This window comes from Papaver somniferum, chromosome 2 (assembly GCF_003573695.1).
Source record: "Papaver somniferum cultivar HN1 chromosome 2, ASM357369v1, whole genome shotgun sequence".
NCBI classification, from domain to species: domain Eukaryota; kingdom Viridiplantae; phylum Streptophyta; class Magnoliopsida; order Ranunculales; family Papaveraceae; genus Papaver; species Papaver somniferum.
In genome coordinates, this window is record NC_039359.1 from 175,972,772 (window position 1) to 175,988,553 (window position 15,782).

At 41.1% G+C, this 15,782-nt stretch overlaps 1 protein-coding gene across 1 annotated transcript; it reads right to left on the reverse strand.

Moving 5' to 3' along the window:
• Positions 1-5,260: 5,260 nt before the first annotated feature.
• On the reverse strand, positions 5,261-6,226 carry LOC113352443. The gene has a single exon (XM_026596261.1). The coding sequence runs from the start codon at positions 6,224-6,226 to the stop codon at positions 5,261-5,263; it is 966 nt and encodes a 321-aa protein (XP_026452046.1).
• Positions 6,227-15,782: the final 9,556 nt, after the last annotated feature.

Below are 15,782 nucleotides of genomic sequence, written 5' to 3' on the forward strand. Positions count from 1 at the left end.
CGCCAGGGACAGAAATCTCCATAGCGAACAGGAGGAGACTCGCGCGGCTTACTATTCTCGGTAGGCCGCCAACCGCGGGGACCAGGAATCCAACCGTAAGCCCACGGACCAACTATCTCGATAACGGTGGCGTGCCACTCGTACATGATCGCGCTTGATCCTCTCTCGCGCGGGGAAGAGTTTCCGACGACTAGACCCTCCGTGCCAGGAACATACTTCAGCTTGGCATCGCTGACCTCATTTAACAGACGAATCTCGCCCGAGGAGCAGGGAGATTCCGAAGGCTGACACTCCACGGCTTGCGATTCCTACTATTGACGTAATCACCGAAGGAGTTATTGAAATTCTCAGGAGTATACCATTCCTTCTCCATGGGATTGGGGACGTACAAGTCATCGACGTTTCCCCCTTACTCCGCAGATAGCATTCCTTCAGGGCGCGGAGATAATTCCCCGATAGTTGGGATACGGAACGGCTGTGAGTATTGGTGGAAGAGCCTCACGACTAGCGAGCACGTCATAGTAGAAGGAATCACCTGATTTGTACAACGGCAGCATAAGACCAGCTTCGAATGCTCCAACCGTCGTTAACAAATGAAATTCATCGAACTCATACTTGAGATAAGCTCATAAGTAATATCATCCTCAGGGGCATAGAAACGAACCCCGAAGGCTTGAAGCTCATGCTTTTCCTTGAATATTTCGAGATCGATATGCTTGAAGGTTACTTTTTTCCTACTAACGAGACACTGCGTATCAAGGGGCAGCCTCATCCTCCTCGGCGGGGCCGGATGAACTAACGAACGCTTCGAAGCTTTTCTCTTCACGGGGGATTCTTTGAAGATTCACCCTAGGAGCTACACCCTTCGTATTCTTCCCTTTAAAAGTTGGAGGAGACCGCAGATGATGCTCGGGCACTAACGAACGTAGAGGAGGAATGTCAAAAGCAACAACACGGGGCGGAGCCTGCGTACTCCTAGTATCATCACGAGGACGAGCCGCTGAGCGATCGAAGACTCTTCGGGAACCAGACGGAATTGTCGGAGGAATCTCTTCCCTAGAGGACGAGGCTTTCGCTCCAGAAGAAACTCGACTCCGACGAACATCATCTTGAGACTCTCGACGCGGAGGAGATCTCGATACCCAGAATCAGGAGTCTGATAAGTAGCCGCGGACGGTCAGACATGGCTGCGAAAAGATAAAATCAAGAACAAGTTACACACAATCAAAAACATTACCAAAGATCAAAAAACCACATCCATAGCAATACAACACGATAACGCAGAAACCCTAAAATTAGTATACATGCTCAAAATTCATAAAATTCACCCTCGAATAGTGGCTTCCTTAATTTAAGATGAAGAACAGGGGCAAACTAGTATGCAAGCATCAGAAGAAGTTCTTCATCACAAACAAGGAACAACAGTAGCAGAGAATTACAAATCAACACAGCGTAAAACAGTGGAAATAAAGAAAAGAAAAACTTACCGGCAAAAAACAGTAGAAGAAACAAACAGGGAAGCGGGCGTGATTAATGCTAAGGTGGAGAGAATTTAAGATCACAGGTCAATGAAGACTGACAGAGAATTTAAGATCACAGGTCAATGAAGACTGACAGAGAATTTAAGGTCACAGGTTCAATGAAGACAGACAGAAATTTAAGGCTGAAAAAAGAATGAAAACTGGAGAGTGTTTAGGAAGAATGAAATTAAATTTTCTTTCTATCCTTAAAATACCCGAAAGAAAGAGAAGGAAATTAAGGGAGGAATGGGAAACGTGCCCGTTACATAAGCAGTTAATGCACGAATAAAAGACGTGCCCAAGTATCTAGGAGAAGTTATTAGGAGTGAGAAGAATATGCGACGATAGTTTTTCTTCAAGGCACCCATTAGTCATTCAAGCCCGAAGAAAAGGGGCAAATTGTGTACACATATATCTCACTATCAGACACGTGTATATAAAAAGTACGTGGAAAGCATGCAGGCCAAAACATCAAAACATGATGCGTCACGAAACACCAAATAAACCCCGAGGAGTTACTTTATCTCATCCCCAAAAGAGAAGCTAAGATCAACGGTGGAGAGAAAGTTAGCTGACACGGACTGACAGGGGCAGAAGACACTTGTCTGACACGAGCAGACCCCTCAACTACCCATTAAACACTCTGAGCAGTGTACGTGTCGACCAACCTGTGGAACGAGCGAGGATGCCTCTGCGGGATCAAGGGGCAAACGCAGACCTCCGCGTGATGGACGCAAGGACACAAGAAGATAAGGTTCCAACGGTCTTCAGAGATGGGTCCCACGTTCTAACCTTATAAATACCCAATCTCCACCAAGAGGAAGGGGATCGAAAAATCAGGAAGGAAGAGAGAGAGAGAGATTGCAAGTGTAAGTAAATCATTTAGAAGAGAGAAACATGTAAACCCAAAAGTCATTCGACTATTCGTGTAACCGTGAAGAACATAGTAAAACAACAAACCCCGTGGACGTAGGCTTTAGTGTTGAACCACGTAAACCTTGGTCTTATTTACATTTCAGCACTTTACATTTGTTTAGCTCCATGGATGTTTACTTATACGTTTTGTTTTCCTTACTTGTACTTATATCCCATGTGCAAACGCCTCGCATGGAGTTGTTAGATGAGGCCATGATAAACCCGAAGGTTTTTGAGCCAATGAATCAACACCAGGATATCATCATCACAATCTCATTAGATAATGATTGGTTGTGAACATTTGGACCCCTTAGTGGTTTGTGTGTTCACATCTTCACAGTATCACAATCAATTCGAACTCCGTTTCTCAACAGTACCACCTTCATCTTTTCTGTTTCGATTTATCTCTCTCGGTTCTGCTGTTTTAGGTGAAATAACAGCAATAGCTGCTGCTAATTTCAGATAACTGTCTGAAGTGAATGAATGAGAGGAGGCAATCTCTCGATTTTAGGGTTGGTCATGGATTATGGTAGGATTTAAACACCCTAGTAGATAAGATGAACCCCCAGACTGGGTGCCCTGAGTAACTTCTTGGATGCTTTTAACAATTCTTTATAAATATAAAAACGGCTATCCCTTAGCCTTGGCCAAGCTCCCAATATCACTCGCCTGTGTAATAACCTTTTCGCCCTTTTTAACTCGGTTTGGATAGTTTCTTCTTCTTTTCTTCCGTATGACTCCAGAGTACCTAATAACCCCAAAACAAACATCAAATACATAATTTACAAGAAATATAGCAAAGAAGCATAACCAATAGATATTAAATCAAGGTGTATTTTACACCTATAAAATTCCCCCACACTTAGACTTTTCTAGTCCTCGAGAAAACTAAACTAAATACCTACAACTCCATTTCGTCGAGAATACGGTTAAACTTAGAATGTATAACAAGCCTTTAAACCCCTAGGTGTCCCTAGTAGACTAGTAATAGTCTCGTGAGGGTTTACGAGAGATATACCCACAAATCCTACTCCAACTTCAAAGCGTTCCAGCGTCGCAAGCATCCGAATAGCTATAAGAACATAAAGATTCGCAATCTAGTGACAAGAAATAAGAAGTATAAGAGAAAGTTCAAATATAAAGTGCGATTAATCGAAGAAAGTGTGACCGATCAACCTATGCCATAACGAAAGATTTCAGGTTTGAGAGCGACCAATAAGCATTTCGTCTCGACTTCTGCCTCACTAAAAGGGTTTTATAAAATTGCACTCAAAAGACGTACTTTTATGGTTCTCACATGTGTGCAGGTAGGAATGAAAAAGAGAAATCATGCGACACGTTGAATGGTAGGAAGGAAAACTTCCGAATAATTTCTGGAGACTCTACAAAATCGTGGGAAGTAAAAATCTTTTTCTGACGATCTCTAAGAAAGGAAATCAACCACTATTATCGAGGATGAGATTACTTACTTACCTTCACATCTGATTGCCAATTATGATAACACCACTCTCACAGCATCCAATAGAAACATCTCTTCGGCTCCTCGTCTTGATCTTCTTGGTCTTCGTCTTCGGCTTCAACTATTGATGATAAACTCTTGAACTTTGTAGGTCCTTGAAAATTTGTAAGATTTTTCTTCAAAATCCTTGTCGCTTGAAACTTCTTCATATATTTTTCCTTCCCCACGACTTATTAAATAAACACAAAAATAAAATTTCTCTTGTCTTTTTTTTTATCATTTTTTTTTATAAAGACAAGAGAAATAAAATACAAAAAAAAGTGAAAATAAAACAAACCATAGCCGTGGAAAAAGTACTTTACCGCTTGATTGTTCACAACTTGTATCGTCTCGAAATCATAACTTCAATAATTCTCACATTTTCCTTTTCTTTGCTCTTGTAAATAAGTCTTCAACATGTATATATAATTTCGCTCTTGTCTAGTTGCTTTACTTGGATATGAATTTTTCTATTTTCTTGTTCCGTTGCTTGTTAACCTTGAACGTCTTCAACTTTCCTTGTAGATTTTGATGTCGCTCCCTTGTTGATGATGATGGTGTTTCTATGAACTTGTTGTTGTCGAGAGAATGGTGTTAACTGCAAATCGAACTACAAGAAGGAGGCTTTCATCTATATACGTCACCCTCATTATTGACAAAATTAGCACTCAAGAGATCAAAAATAGTGCTGAAATTGGTGCGAAGTGGGATAGCTCACCATTATACCTAGAATTAACGTACGGTGACACATACTCAAAATAAATCTTTTTAGTCGGCTACAAAGAATTTATGGTCGGTGCCTCTCATGATATAAATACGGGTAGTCTCCACAAATGATTGATCAACAACTCTATGACTAAATATCTTTCTGCACCTCATTTGCATCATCGGCATGGTTAAGTTGAGCCACAAACAGTAATGACTTCTCGCAAAGATTAATAAAACCTAATTTTTAGTATTCTCTAGCACTTGTAAGTTCCATTATTTCGGCCTAGAATACTAGTGACTCTAAAATCTCTACAAGTTGGAGGTTTTATGCAAAAAAATTTTTAATAAATGCTTAACCACTCCCCCACACTCAAACCTTACATTGTCCGCAATGTAATTGAATCCTCCTAGTAAAGTCAAACTGGGAAATCCAAACATGATATGGAACAAGAAATAAATAAACGAAACAAAAATAAAATAAAATAAAAAGCAAAAGGAAAAGAAATACAAAACCAATGGGTTGTCTCTCACGAAGCGCTTGTTTTAATGTCGTCGGCCCGAATTAGCTCTTTCAAGATTCATTAGCCCGCATCAATTTCTTTAACGGGAAAACATGAATTTACATCACCCGGTATCTCATTGTCTCAAAGATATTGAAGTGGATGACTGCACCATCAAACTCCGTAGTCAAGGTTCCATTTTGGACATCAATCTTCGTTCCAGCGATACTCAAGAATGGTCTACCCAATAACAAAGGTGTAGACTTGGACGAGTTCTCATCATGCATGTCTAAGACATAGAAATCAGCCGGGAATATAATCCCATTAACCTGCACCAAGACATTCTCAACAATCCCTTTCGGGTAAACATTAGATCGGTTAGCGAGTTCAAGAACTACCCAGGTCCCCTTAAGAGGACCAAGATTTAACGAATCATAAATCGAAGAAGGCATAACATTGACGGATGCTCCTAAATCTAGCAAAGCTCGAGTAAACCTTGTTTTACCAATTGTGCAAGGTATAGTGAAACTACCGGGGTCCTTTAATTTAGGTGGGAGTTTCTTGAGAATGAACGCCAAAGAATTCTCCCCCACACTCATGACTTCATTCCCTTTCAAACTTTTCTTCTTCATGCACAACTCCTTTAAGAACTTTGCATAGCGAGGAATTTTTCGAGTGGGTTCAATGAGTGGAATGTTGACTTGTACTTTCTTAAGGATGTCCCAAATATCCTTGTATTCCAACTCTTTCTTCGACTTAGCAAATCGTCTCGGAAACGGGGGTGGAGTGGTGAAAGTAGGAATCGGTTCCTTGGAATTCTCCTTTGATGTGGTTTCTTCTTTGTCTTCGACTAACTCTTCATGCACCTTATCTTGTTGATTTGGTTGCTCCACGTTTTTTCCACTCCTCAAGGAAATCGCATTAACACTCTCTCTTGGATTCACAAATGGTTGTGAAGCAAGCTTTGTGGATGCTGATCTTTCAATAGGTTCACATCGGTCTCCAATTGCCCCACTTGAATTTCCAAAGCCTTGATAGCCGAATCGGTCTTTTGTTGGTTTTGTTGTAACATAGAAGTGAGACATTGCATGCCTTGCGTAATCACATTGAACTTGTCATTATTCTAAGAATTTTGCTCCTTGACTTGTTGTGGTTGGAAGCGTTGTTGTTGGAAACCACCTTGTTGCTCATACGGATTGGAAACAGCCGCTTACTTGTTTGCATAGATAAAGTTGGGATGATCCTTCCAACCGGGATTATAAGTATTGGAGTATGGATCGTACCTTGGCCTTTGATTTGAAAACAAAGCATTCACTTGTTCGGCCTCGTCGTCCAAGATTAATCACCGCAGCAATTCATTGCACTACCCTTTCTATGTTGTTTAACCGTTGATCCGATTGTGAAGATGCATCCATTTCACTAACCCTTCGGATATTAGAATCATGTCTCGTATAAAATTGTTGTGCATTTGCATCCATACTCTCAATCAAACTAGTTGCTTGGGAAATCGTCTTCTCCGTAAGTGAACCGCCCGCAGCTGCATTAATCAAGTTACGTTGATCTAGAAGTAATCCTTCATAAAAATATTGAATGACGAGTGGTGGTGATATATTATGGTGTGGGAAGCTTGCTAACAACTTCTTCTACCGCTCCCAATACTCATGGAGTGATTCCCCCGAAATTTGTAAGACTCCACTAATCTCTTTACGAACCACATCCGCCTTGGAAGCTGGAAAATACTTCTCTAGAAATATCTTTTTCATCCCGTTCCAAGTTGTAACACTCCCTGAGGGTAGATAATACAACCATTCTTCGGCTAAGTCTTGTAAGGAGAATGGAAAAGCTTGCAACATAGCCATATCACTGTCATCGGTACCTTGCCTAAGACTTGTCATCTTATGCTGAAATTTCAGCAGATGACGGTTTGGATCTTCACCAGGATGTCCTTGGAACTTCGGTAAATGGTGAATTAGACTCGACTTCATCTCCACTGGGTTAGTTATTGTGATACCCAATGGTTGCGAATCTACTAAATTTGGAGAAATTAACTCTCTCAACTTTCTCTCTGCAGGTGGAGGTGGTGGTGGATTATTTGTACTGCCTACCATTGTTGATGTAGAAGGATCTTCTTACAAGTTCCGAGCTTCTTGTAGTATTGTTCCCTTGCGAGTTGTAATCCCACAACGTTGGTAATCCCACTGTTTAGGTTCCAGAGATCAAGTACCTGAAAACAAGAATCTCAAAAACTATGTTAGACACGATAATAGAATCTAACAAAGCAAGAATAAAGCAAAAAGTAAAAGAAAACAACTAAAATCGTCCGCTTCTCCTCGACAGCGGTGCCAAAATTTGATGCGTGTCGTAACCACAACAAATTAGTGAATATTTTTCCACATAATTAACAAGTAATATGGTGATAGTTAAGTTCGTTCCCACGAGGAGAAAGAGGTTTTAGTTGTCTTATAATGTCACAAAAGGGAGGTTTTTGGTTTTAGATTTTATAACGCAACGTAAATAAACAAAGCAATTAATAAATAAAGGAAAATCAACAAGAGAAGTAAGATCAAGGAATCGTTCTTCGTTGCAAAAAATGATTCAAGTTATGTTCTTTTCCACTTTTCATTAGTCACAGATTCTCACCAACCGTAGATATAGCAGCTAGATCAGTGCTAACCCCTAGATTCCTTATATCACCGGACACGGAAGTTCTCCACTACCAGATTCCTTATACTAAACCACCTAGTAGTAGATCACTCAAGATGTAATTTAGTTAAACGCATTAAGATTCATGAATTTATTAGGTTGATATTAGTAGTTAGACTCTTAGATCAAGGTCTACTTGCTAACGTTGTTTTCATACACAATTGCTCCATGGAATCCGTCCGCAAGGTCTCGTGTTTTTTACTTGTGTAAAGAGTGAAGAAATGATTACTTATCCCCTAAATTTCACTAGCTTTAGATCAAATTAACAAATCAATTTAGCGTGCACTCTAAACAACCTATGAATCAATCATAAACACTCATATTAGTAAAAACAAACGATAATCATGTGAAAACTTCAAAGTAGATTTAAAACAAAACTCAAAACATGTTAAGAACTAGGAATTCATCCTCAATCAATAATAAAATTAGCTACTCATGGTTTTGAGTTCACAAAGAATAAAGAAAAGAGAAAGCAAACAAAACCAAAGTGTAGTGTGTGTAAAGGTGTAAAAGTGTATAGAGAAAAGTAGAGAACTTCTCTATTTATAGGATTCAATTTGCTTTCAATCTTCTTAGGATTAGGATCATTTTCCCATTCAGTCTCCAAGTCCTTGTCTTTGTAAAATTCCTCCACTTCTCTTCCAAATTCAATTTCAAGTCAAGTCCACATCCAATTCCAAATCCAAGTCTTCACACCCGAGAAAAGTGCACACAAAATTCTCCACAAATTAGTTCGTCGGAATATTACCGGTACCACTGGAATCCGGCCGTAAAGCTCCCTGAAATATCACTACCGTCCACCTGAGATGCTTCACCGTAGACGGAATATACCGTCACTGAACCGTCAAAGTTAACGTCCAGAATAACGGTCTCTGTTAGTCAAGGGTCAAGGGGAATGTTTTAGTCATCTCAAGTGAGTTGTCTTAATCAGGGCTGATTCGGCTTACTCACAGAGTTGGATTTGGAGTCGGTGAGTTGACTCGGCATATCATACATCTATTGTAGCTTCATTTGCAACATTTCATTCACAACCATTGTTCCTAGTAACTACAACAACCACTTCAATTCTCGTTGTTTCTTCCATTACCAACACCAACAACAGCAGTAACACCATTCCCGTTTCCCCCGTTTCTTCTCAGTCTTGATTTATTCTCAATCGCAGTACCAGCAGCTACAATCTTTAACTGTTTCTTGCATTCTATGACTTGCTGCCTTCGAATCTGAGACAAACCCACTTCTCTTAGTCAAATAAGAACTCAAATTATCACTTCGAACCACCATTCTTCACAGCATCAGAATTTTTTCTTCAAAAGTGAATCCAAACAAGACCCATATCCGATTCAAACCCACTAACAACATCTTCCAGTTTGCAGCACCACCAGAAACCATCTCTTCCAAACGCAATCAACATCAGATCCCCTTTTATCTTCAAGAACCCTAATTTCTTATTCGTCTCATCACAGCAGCTGATCCCCTTTCTTATTCATCCTCATGGATACAACCTCATCTTCGATTCAACAACAGTAGATTCATCACCGTCTTCAATTCAATCTCAATTTCTCTATCTCAATCAGCAGCAGCTCGAATTTCTTCAGTTAATCCTCATACCCTGATTTCAAATGCCTGTATCACCAGCTGTGTACTTATCTTCACAACATCTCCATTTCTCAACAGTATCACCTTCATCTTTTCTGTTTCGATTTCTCTCTCGGTTCTGCTGTTTTAGGTGAAATAACAACAACAACCGCCGCTAATTTCAGAGAACTGTCTGAAATGAATGAATGAGAGGAGGCAATCTCCCGATTTTAGGGTTGGTCATGGATTAGGGTAGGATTTAAACACCCCAGTAGATAAGATGCGCCCTCAAACTGGGTGCCCTGAGTAACTTCTTGGATGCTTTTAAAAATTCTTTATAAACATAAAAATGGATATCCCTTAGCCTTGGCCAAGCTCCAAATATCACTCGCATGTGTAATAACCTTTTCGTTCTTTTTAACTCGGTTTAGATAGCTTTTTCTTTTTTTCTTCCGTATGACTCCAGAGTACTTAATAACTCAAAAACAAACGTAAAATACATAATTGACAAGAAAAATCGCAAATGAAGCATAACCAATAGATGTTAAATCAAGGTGTATTTTATACCTATCAAACATACACAGGTGATATTTGGAAGTCTTCTCCCATCTCAACCTCGAAGATTTTTGAGTACTCCAATTAGCTTTGTTGGACCGAAAATGATTGATGAACCGTGAATTGTGCACCGGGGTGAGAACCGTGTGAGAGGGGGTGGGGGCCACTCATGCCCCACCCCTATCCCAATGCAGAAAGGGTGACATTTAGGCCGTCAGATCCCTCTCGGTGCACATCATGGGACATTTTCACGGTGTGTGTATCATTACTGTTGTTGGACCATCTTGAATATTTAAGTGTAACACTAATATCCTTTATCCGAAAATTGGAAAAATTTATCGCTACGTGCAACCCAAGAAATTGTTCCGCTTACTGAGTCCGTTATGAGTACTCTTTGTGGAGCTGCTGGAGTGAATAGAACGTACAATGGTCTACTGATTAAATAGATAAAAAACCGGTCACGTCCTGTACCGAGTTAAACAGGTACAGGTCCCATACCGTCCTGTATTTCATAGGTACATGTACCGACCATAGGGAGGTAGAGGTACTGATCTAGGCAAAGAACCGTACCGTCCCGTACCATGTGGAGCCTTAGGAATAACTATACCACCTGCAGTCAGGTTCAATACGAGACTCAGCTGCAGCTGTTTAATTCCACCAGAACTAATCCATCCTATTCTTCCATCTCTTTGTGTTGTTCTCACAGGCAACAACATAAACAAATCAAACCCATCCGCTCATCATCGTCTTCATCAGAGACAATGCAATCTCACATTCAATTCAAACCCTAATTTCAGTTTCTTCTCCTTCAAAACCATAGCTCCAATTTGGTTTTCTCATCAGATCTTAATTGAACTAGCAGACCCATCTTCATATTTTGAGCAACAAAACTCAAATCTAGACCAACACAAACTCCTTCGACAGCAACAACATCCTCATCTCCATCTCAGATTCAACACCCATGAGCATCTACACCATTTCTTCTTTAACTCACTGAGAACCCTATCTTGGAGCAAACCCATCTCTGAAATCCATTGATTTCTCCTCTTCAATTTCAGAAACCCATTCATCTTCTGATTCTTCGATTGACAGAAACAACATCAATAACTCTTAATCTTCCCTGTAATTTTTCTGTCAATTCCATTTCTTCTCTGCATCACTTTATCGATTTTTTTCTTCCTCTGAGAATACAGCCGCCATCTCTATGGATCTCTCAATTTCTGAAACGCAATACCTCCTCTCCTCTCAATTTCAGGTGTTGTATTAATGAAAGACAAATTAGTTGTCTGAGAAACACTCGCCCTAAGTAGGTCTGTCCGTACGGACTGGTTATTGACATACAGTGACTTGGATAAGGGATGCCCAGTTAATATGAGGCATGTCAGCCTCAGAAAACTGACAACTCATTCATCGCTCCTTCTTGCGCGATATTAGTTTGCTTTAAATATCGCCTGTGAATTGATCATTTTGTCCTTTTCGCTCCAAATGGCTAATTTCTTCTTCTTTTGGTCAGAATGACTCCAAAGTACTTGATAAACTCAAAAGTAAACATAAGATACATAATTTGCAAGGAAACACGTAAAAGAATCATAAACAATAGATAAATATCAAGGTGTTTACAACACCTATCAAATTCCCCCACACTTAGACTTTGCTAGTCTTCGAGCAAATCAAACAAAACTTATTCTAAAGGATACATACAAATCCATTTTGACGAGTTTAAGGTCACACTTAGCATGTATAACAAGCCTTTGAACCCCTTGATATCCCTAGTGCACGAATTATAGTTCGTTAGGGCTTACTAGAGGTATAACCACAAAACCTACTTTCCAACTTACAAGTTCTCCGAAATGATAGCATCCAACGCCCTAAGAAGACATAAAGATTATGCACACTAGTCATAATAAGTTAGACACATATATGAACACAATCTCATCCTTAAAAGTTGAGAGAGAAATAACCATCTCTTATCGAAAGAAATTCAGATTCGAGAGTGATCGAAAGTCTCGACTCTGCCTCACAAGAAAGGGTTTTATGAAGTTGCTCTCATTAATAAATAGATTTTTATGGGTCACACATGTGTCCAGGTAAGAATGAAGAGAGAGTCCTGCGACACGTTGAATAGTATGAAGTTAAAACCCTCCGAATTGTTTTGAAAACCCACATCTTTTATCGTTTTGAAAACCCTTTTTTCTGACGATCTCTAAGAAAGGAAATCAACCACTTAACGAAAGTGGGAATATGCTTACTTACCTCGTTATCCTTCGACGTGCAGTTAGCACCACTCTCACAACATCCATAAAAACGTCTTCGGTCTTCAATCCTTGTCTTCATCTCCGTTTTCGGTCTTCAACTCTTGATGATGTAATCTTGAACTTCGTAGAATCTCGACAATGTGATTCTTTCCTCTAATTCCTTGTTGCTTGAAACTTCATTATGAATATTTCTTCTCCATTGGCTTTATTGAAAGAATAAAAAACTAAAAATGAACTAAACAAACCAAAATATGATGCAATGATTATTATTATTTTTATTTTTTTCTATGTTGTTTTTTTTTTCCTTTTTTTTAACATGTTGCAAGAAAAATAAATTAAATACAAAATGAAAGTAAAACAAAACAAAATAATAAAACTAATAGTGAACCTAACAAAATTTTCTCTTGTTTTTTTTTTTTGTTTTGAGACAAGAAAAATTATACAAATACAAATTAACAAATAAATCTGACGATTCTGAAGAAATAATAAGCGCGGGTTCTGAAGAGGCCAAGTATATAGACCAGAACGAGATTCTTCTACCTCCCCCAGTGGATGGTCAGTCGTGTACAATCGCGGAGTTTACTAGCGGCTCCAATTTAAAATGCACCCTAAAGATGAGGGGGCTCCGTGGAGGTAAGCGCGTTATTCCTCTTGACGATATCTTAATTCCTCACCTTATGAACCCTCATGTGTTTCCCTATCCATCTACTCCTGGGTGGCTATTGCAACCCAAATCGGACACCATGGATGCTTTCTCATTCAAGAAGGTTCCTCGAATGGCGATTCACCGTGGTGACTTTGATCTCCCCACCATTGATATTCGTTCTAAATCGAAACCTCACCCGATATGGCCGCACATGACATCTTATATTCGCTCCAATCCTGGTCACGTGGCGATTCTTCGTCAGAAAAGTATTGATGAAGGTAAAAACTCGTCTCTCAAACGTGAAGTGGAGAGGTGCAGACGTGATTTAAACTGGATCTTCTGTCGTTGGTCTCCTCCTGTTCACACTCTCTTTACCGCGTGGGGAGAGGAAACCATAATTTTGGAGGATGTAGTCGCCCTTACAGGGTTACCTATCCATGGTAGCCATTCATACGACGAGGCGGCAGTTTATGGAGCATTGACCGATGAGGACAAGGCGCTGCTGGATTATTTGTTGGACTGCAAAGATACCTCCCGGAGTGAGCTGGTGAGGAAGGACCAAGTGCCGGTAAAAAAGGGGGAGGAATGGGGGATTATTGGCGCGGGTAAGAAGGAAGCGCCATAGTCTGCTGCCAAAGGGAAAACTGCATTGTTCAAAGAGAAAAAGAAACCTCATTCGACGCGTCCACAGGGTGAGCGCTTGCTTTCCAGTTCTATCCGTACTCATGAAACGATTAATGGATTGTCAACTCAACCGCCAAGAGCAGCTTCTGAGTGGTCCACTAAGACCAATCGACGCGCTTCCTTTCCCCTCTGGATTAAATTTTGGGCTCCGCGGTTGGTAGAAGGAAAAGTGCTCCCTCCTGGGCGGAAAGAGACGGACCCTCGTGCTGAATTGGTTGTTATATCCTATTCTGGATTTGCTATGATGTGTTCGAGTATAGTCCCCAAGATACAATCAAAAGTGAACTTTGCCGATGGCGATGTTGTTATCTCGAGGCGTCTCCTTCCCACTTGCGCCAATGTTTTTAGGTGGCTTGTATCGCAATTTTGACTTGTTCGGCCAAGACCTCCAGACAGTGGGTTCAAATCATAAGATCGAAACCTAGATCCCGGCCTCTTTTATGCAAGCGTGGTCTTGGGAGCATGTTTCCCCGTACGCGCCTGATCCTAATGAGTTAGCAGTTTACCGCGAAGAAGATATTGAACAGGATGACGACTCAGTTAAGAGGGTTTCGGTCACTTATGACTACTCGCGGATGGACCTTTGGAATGGCAGGGGGAAGGTACCGAAGGGCTATATAGCCCAATTCATATATGTGGCTAAGGATTTTGTGTCGTTTCCTTATCAAGATGGTCGATCAGGTCCAGCGCATTACGATTTCACCGCGTATCTTGACACAGAGCTGGACTCGCCAAAACTCTTGGAAGCGTCAGACTTTGATTCGGTGATGGAGGTGTTGCCTGGTTATCTTCCGGGTTTTCATACTCGTAAGTTCATTGCCATGTCTTATAATCTCGACCATGTGGCTCGGCAGGTTGGGTTTGATCAAGGGATTCCCCCAAGGTTCCATCCTTGGGGGAGCTCTGATATTGGGGACATTGGGGACGTCATCGCCATTTTTGATCATTTTGTCTTCAAAGGGCCAGTACGTTTGGGTGATCGAGGAATCAATTTTTCTTTTAAGCATCCTATCCCTGAGCGCCCCTTAGCAGTCACCGAAAGCGCCCATGAATACAATTTTTTCATGCGTCGTCGACCTTTGAACTTCCTTTTGCGAGAACCATATCCTCTTCGCGACTTGTCTTATGAAGACATTCGGTCGCTTCATGCGTCTGGCAGGATCAAACTTGATGTTGCCGTAGCTGTCGTGCACCGTCTTGTTCCCGCTACCAATGGTCGCTCTTTAGATCCTTTGGTGACTTCTTGGGCTCCCTCTGAAGGTTCTGAGCCTACAAGGCCGAAGAAGGGATCGAAGACTTTTTCCGATCGTAAGCCTCCCTAGCTAGACGTGCCTAGGCCAGCTGTTAGTCCCCCGGCAGTGCAGGTACTTGTCGCCCTCTCACATGTTCTTTATTATTATTTATACATATTTTATTTTTCTTAGAAGAAGGTGACGGGAATCATATTCTCAGGGAGCTCCTCTCTCCAATCGTGTGGGGTGGAAGGCCCCTTCTTACATAATAGAGGAGTATCTGAACATGCCTGAGAGTGATTGGACTGAGAGGGGCCTCGCTATGAAGGCCAAACGAGAAACAACCAAATTGTATGCTCTGCATCCTTGTTCCTATGCTAATATCTCATCCTTACAACCTCAACAAGCCCGTCGGAGGAGCACGTTACAGCCTCCCAGGAGCGCCAGTGGCAGTCCGGCTCCCTCATTCGTAGACCAGTTGAGGAATCTTGGGGTCGATCTCTCCGAGGGGACCGGTTGGGTATCCCCGCATCTTCACATATCATCAGTTCATCCTCTTCGGGACGAGACTTTCCATGTTAGGGGCGGGCCTATGGTGTCCCCTAGTGCCGTTACGCAATCGATGAGCCCGTCTAGGTCTAGCCGGTCAGTTTTTGGTGGGTCCTCATCCCACGTGGCACCACCTGTTGCTGATCCTGAAGGTATTGTACAACCTCCTATTTTGTCTTCGTTTTTATCATTTTTCTCTCCTCTCTCCCCTCTTTTTTGTTTTATATAAATCTGAGTTGTTCTTCGCAATGATGCTTATCTCTCATTTTTTCAGGCTCCGCTAGTGACTCTGAATCATCTTCTAGTTCTTCCACGTCTCGTCCCAAACTTTTTAATTTTCCGCTCGATTCATCAATTCCTGAGGTTAGTCTCTTGTCTTTTCTTTTGCATTGTATTTTCGCTTGCTTCCTAAAACTTCGCTGTTGGCACTAGGATATGGGTA

What these genes read in the sequence shown, in the direction of transcription:
- LOC113352443 (XM_026596261.1), bottom strand. Translation starts at nt 6,226, where the DNA reads ATGTCTCACTTCTATGTTACAACAAAACCAACAAAAGACCGATTCGGC.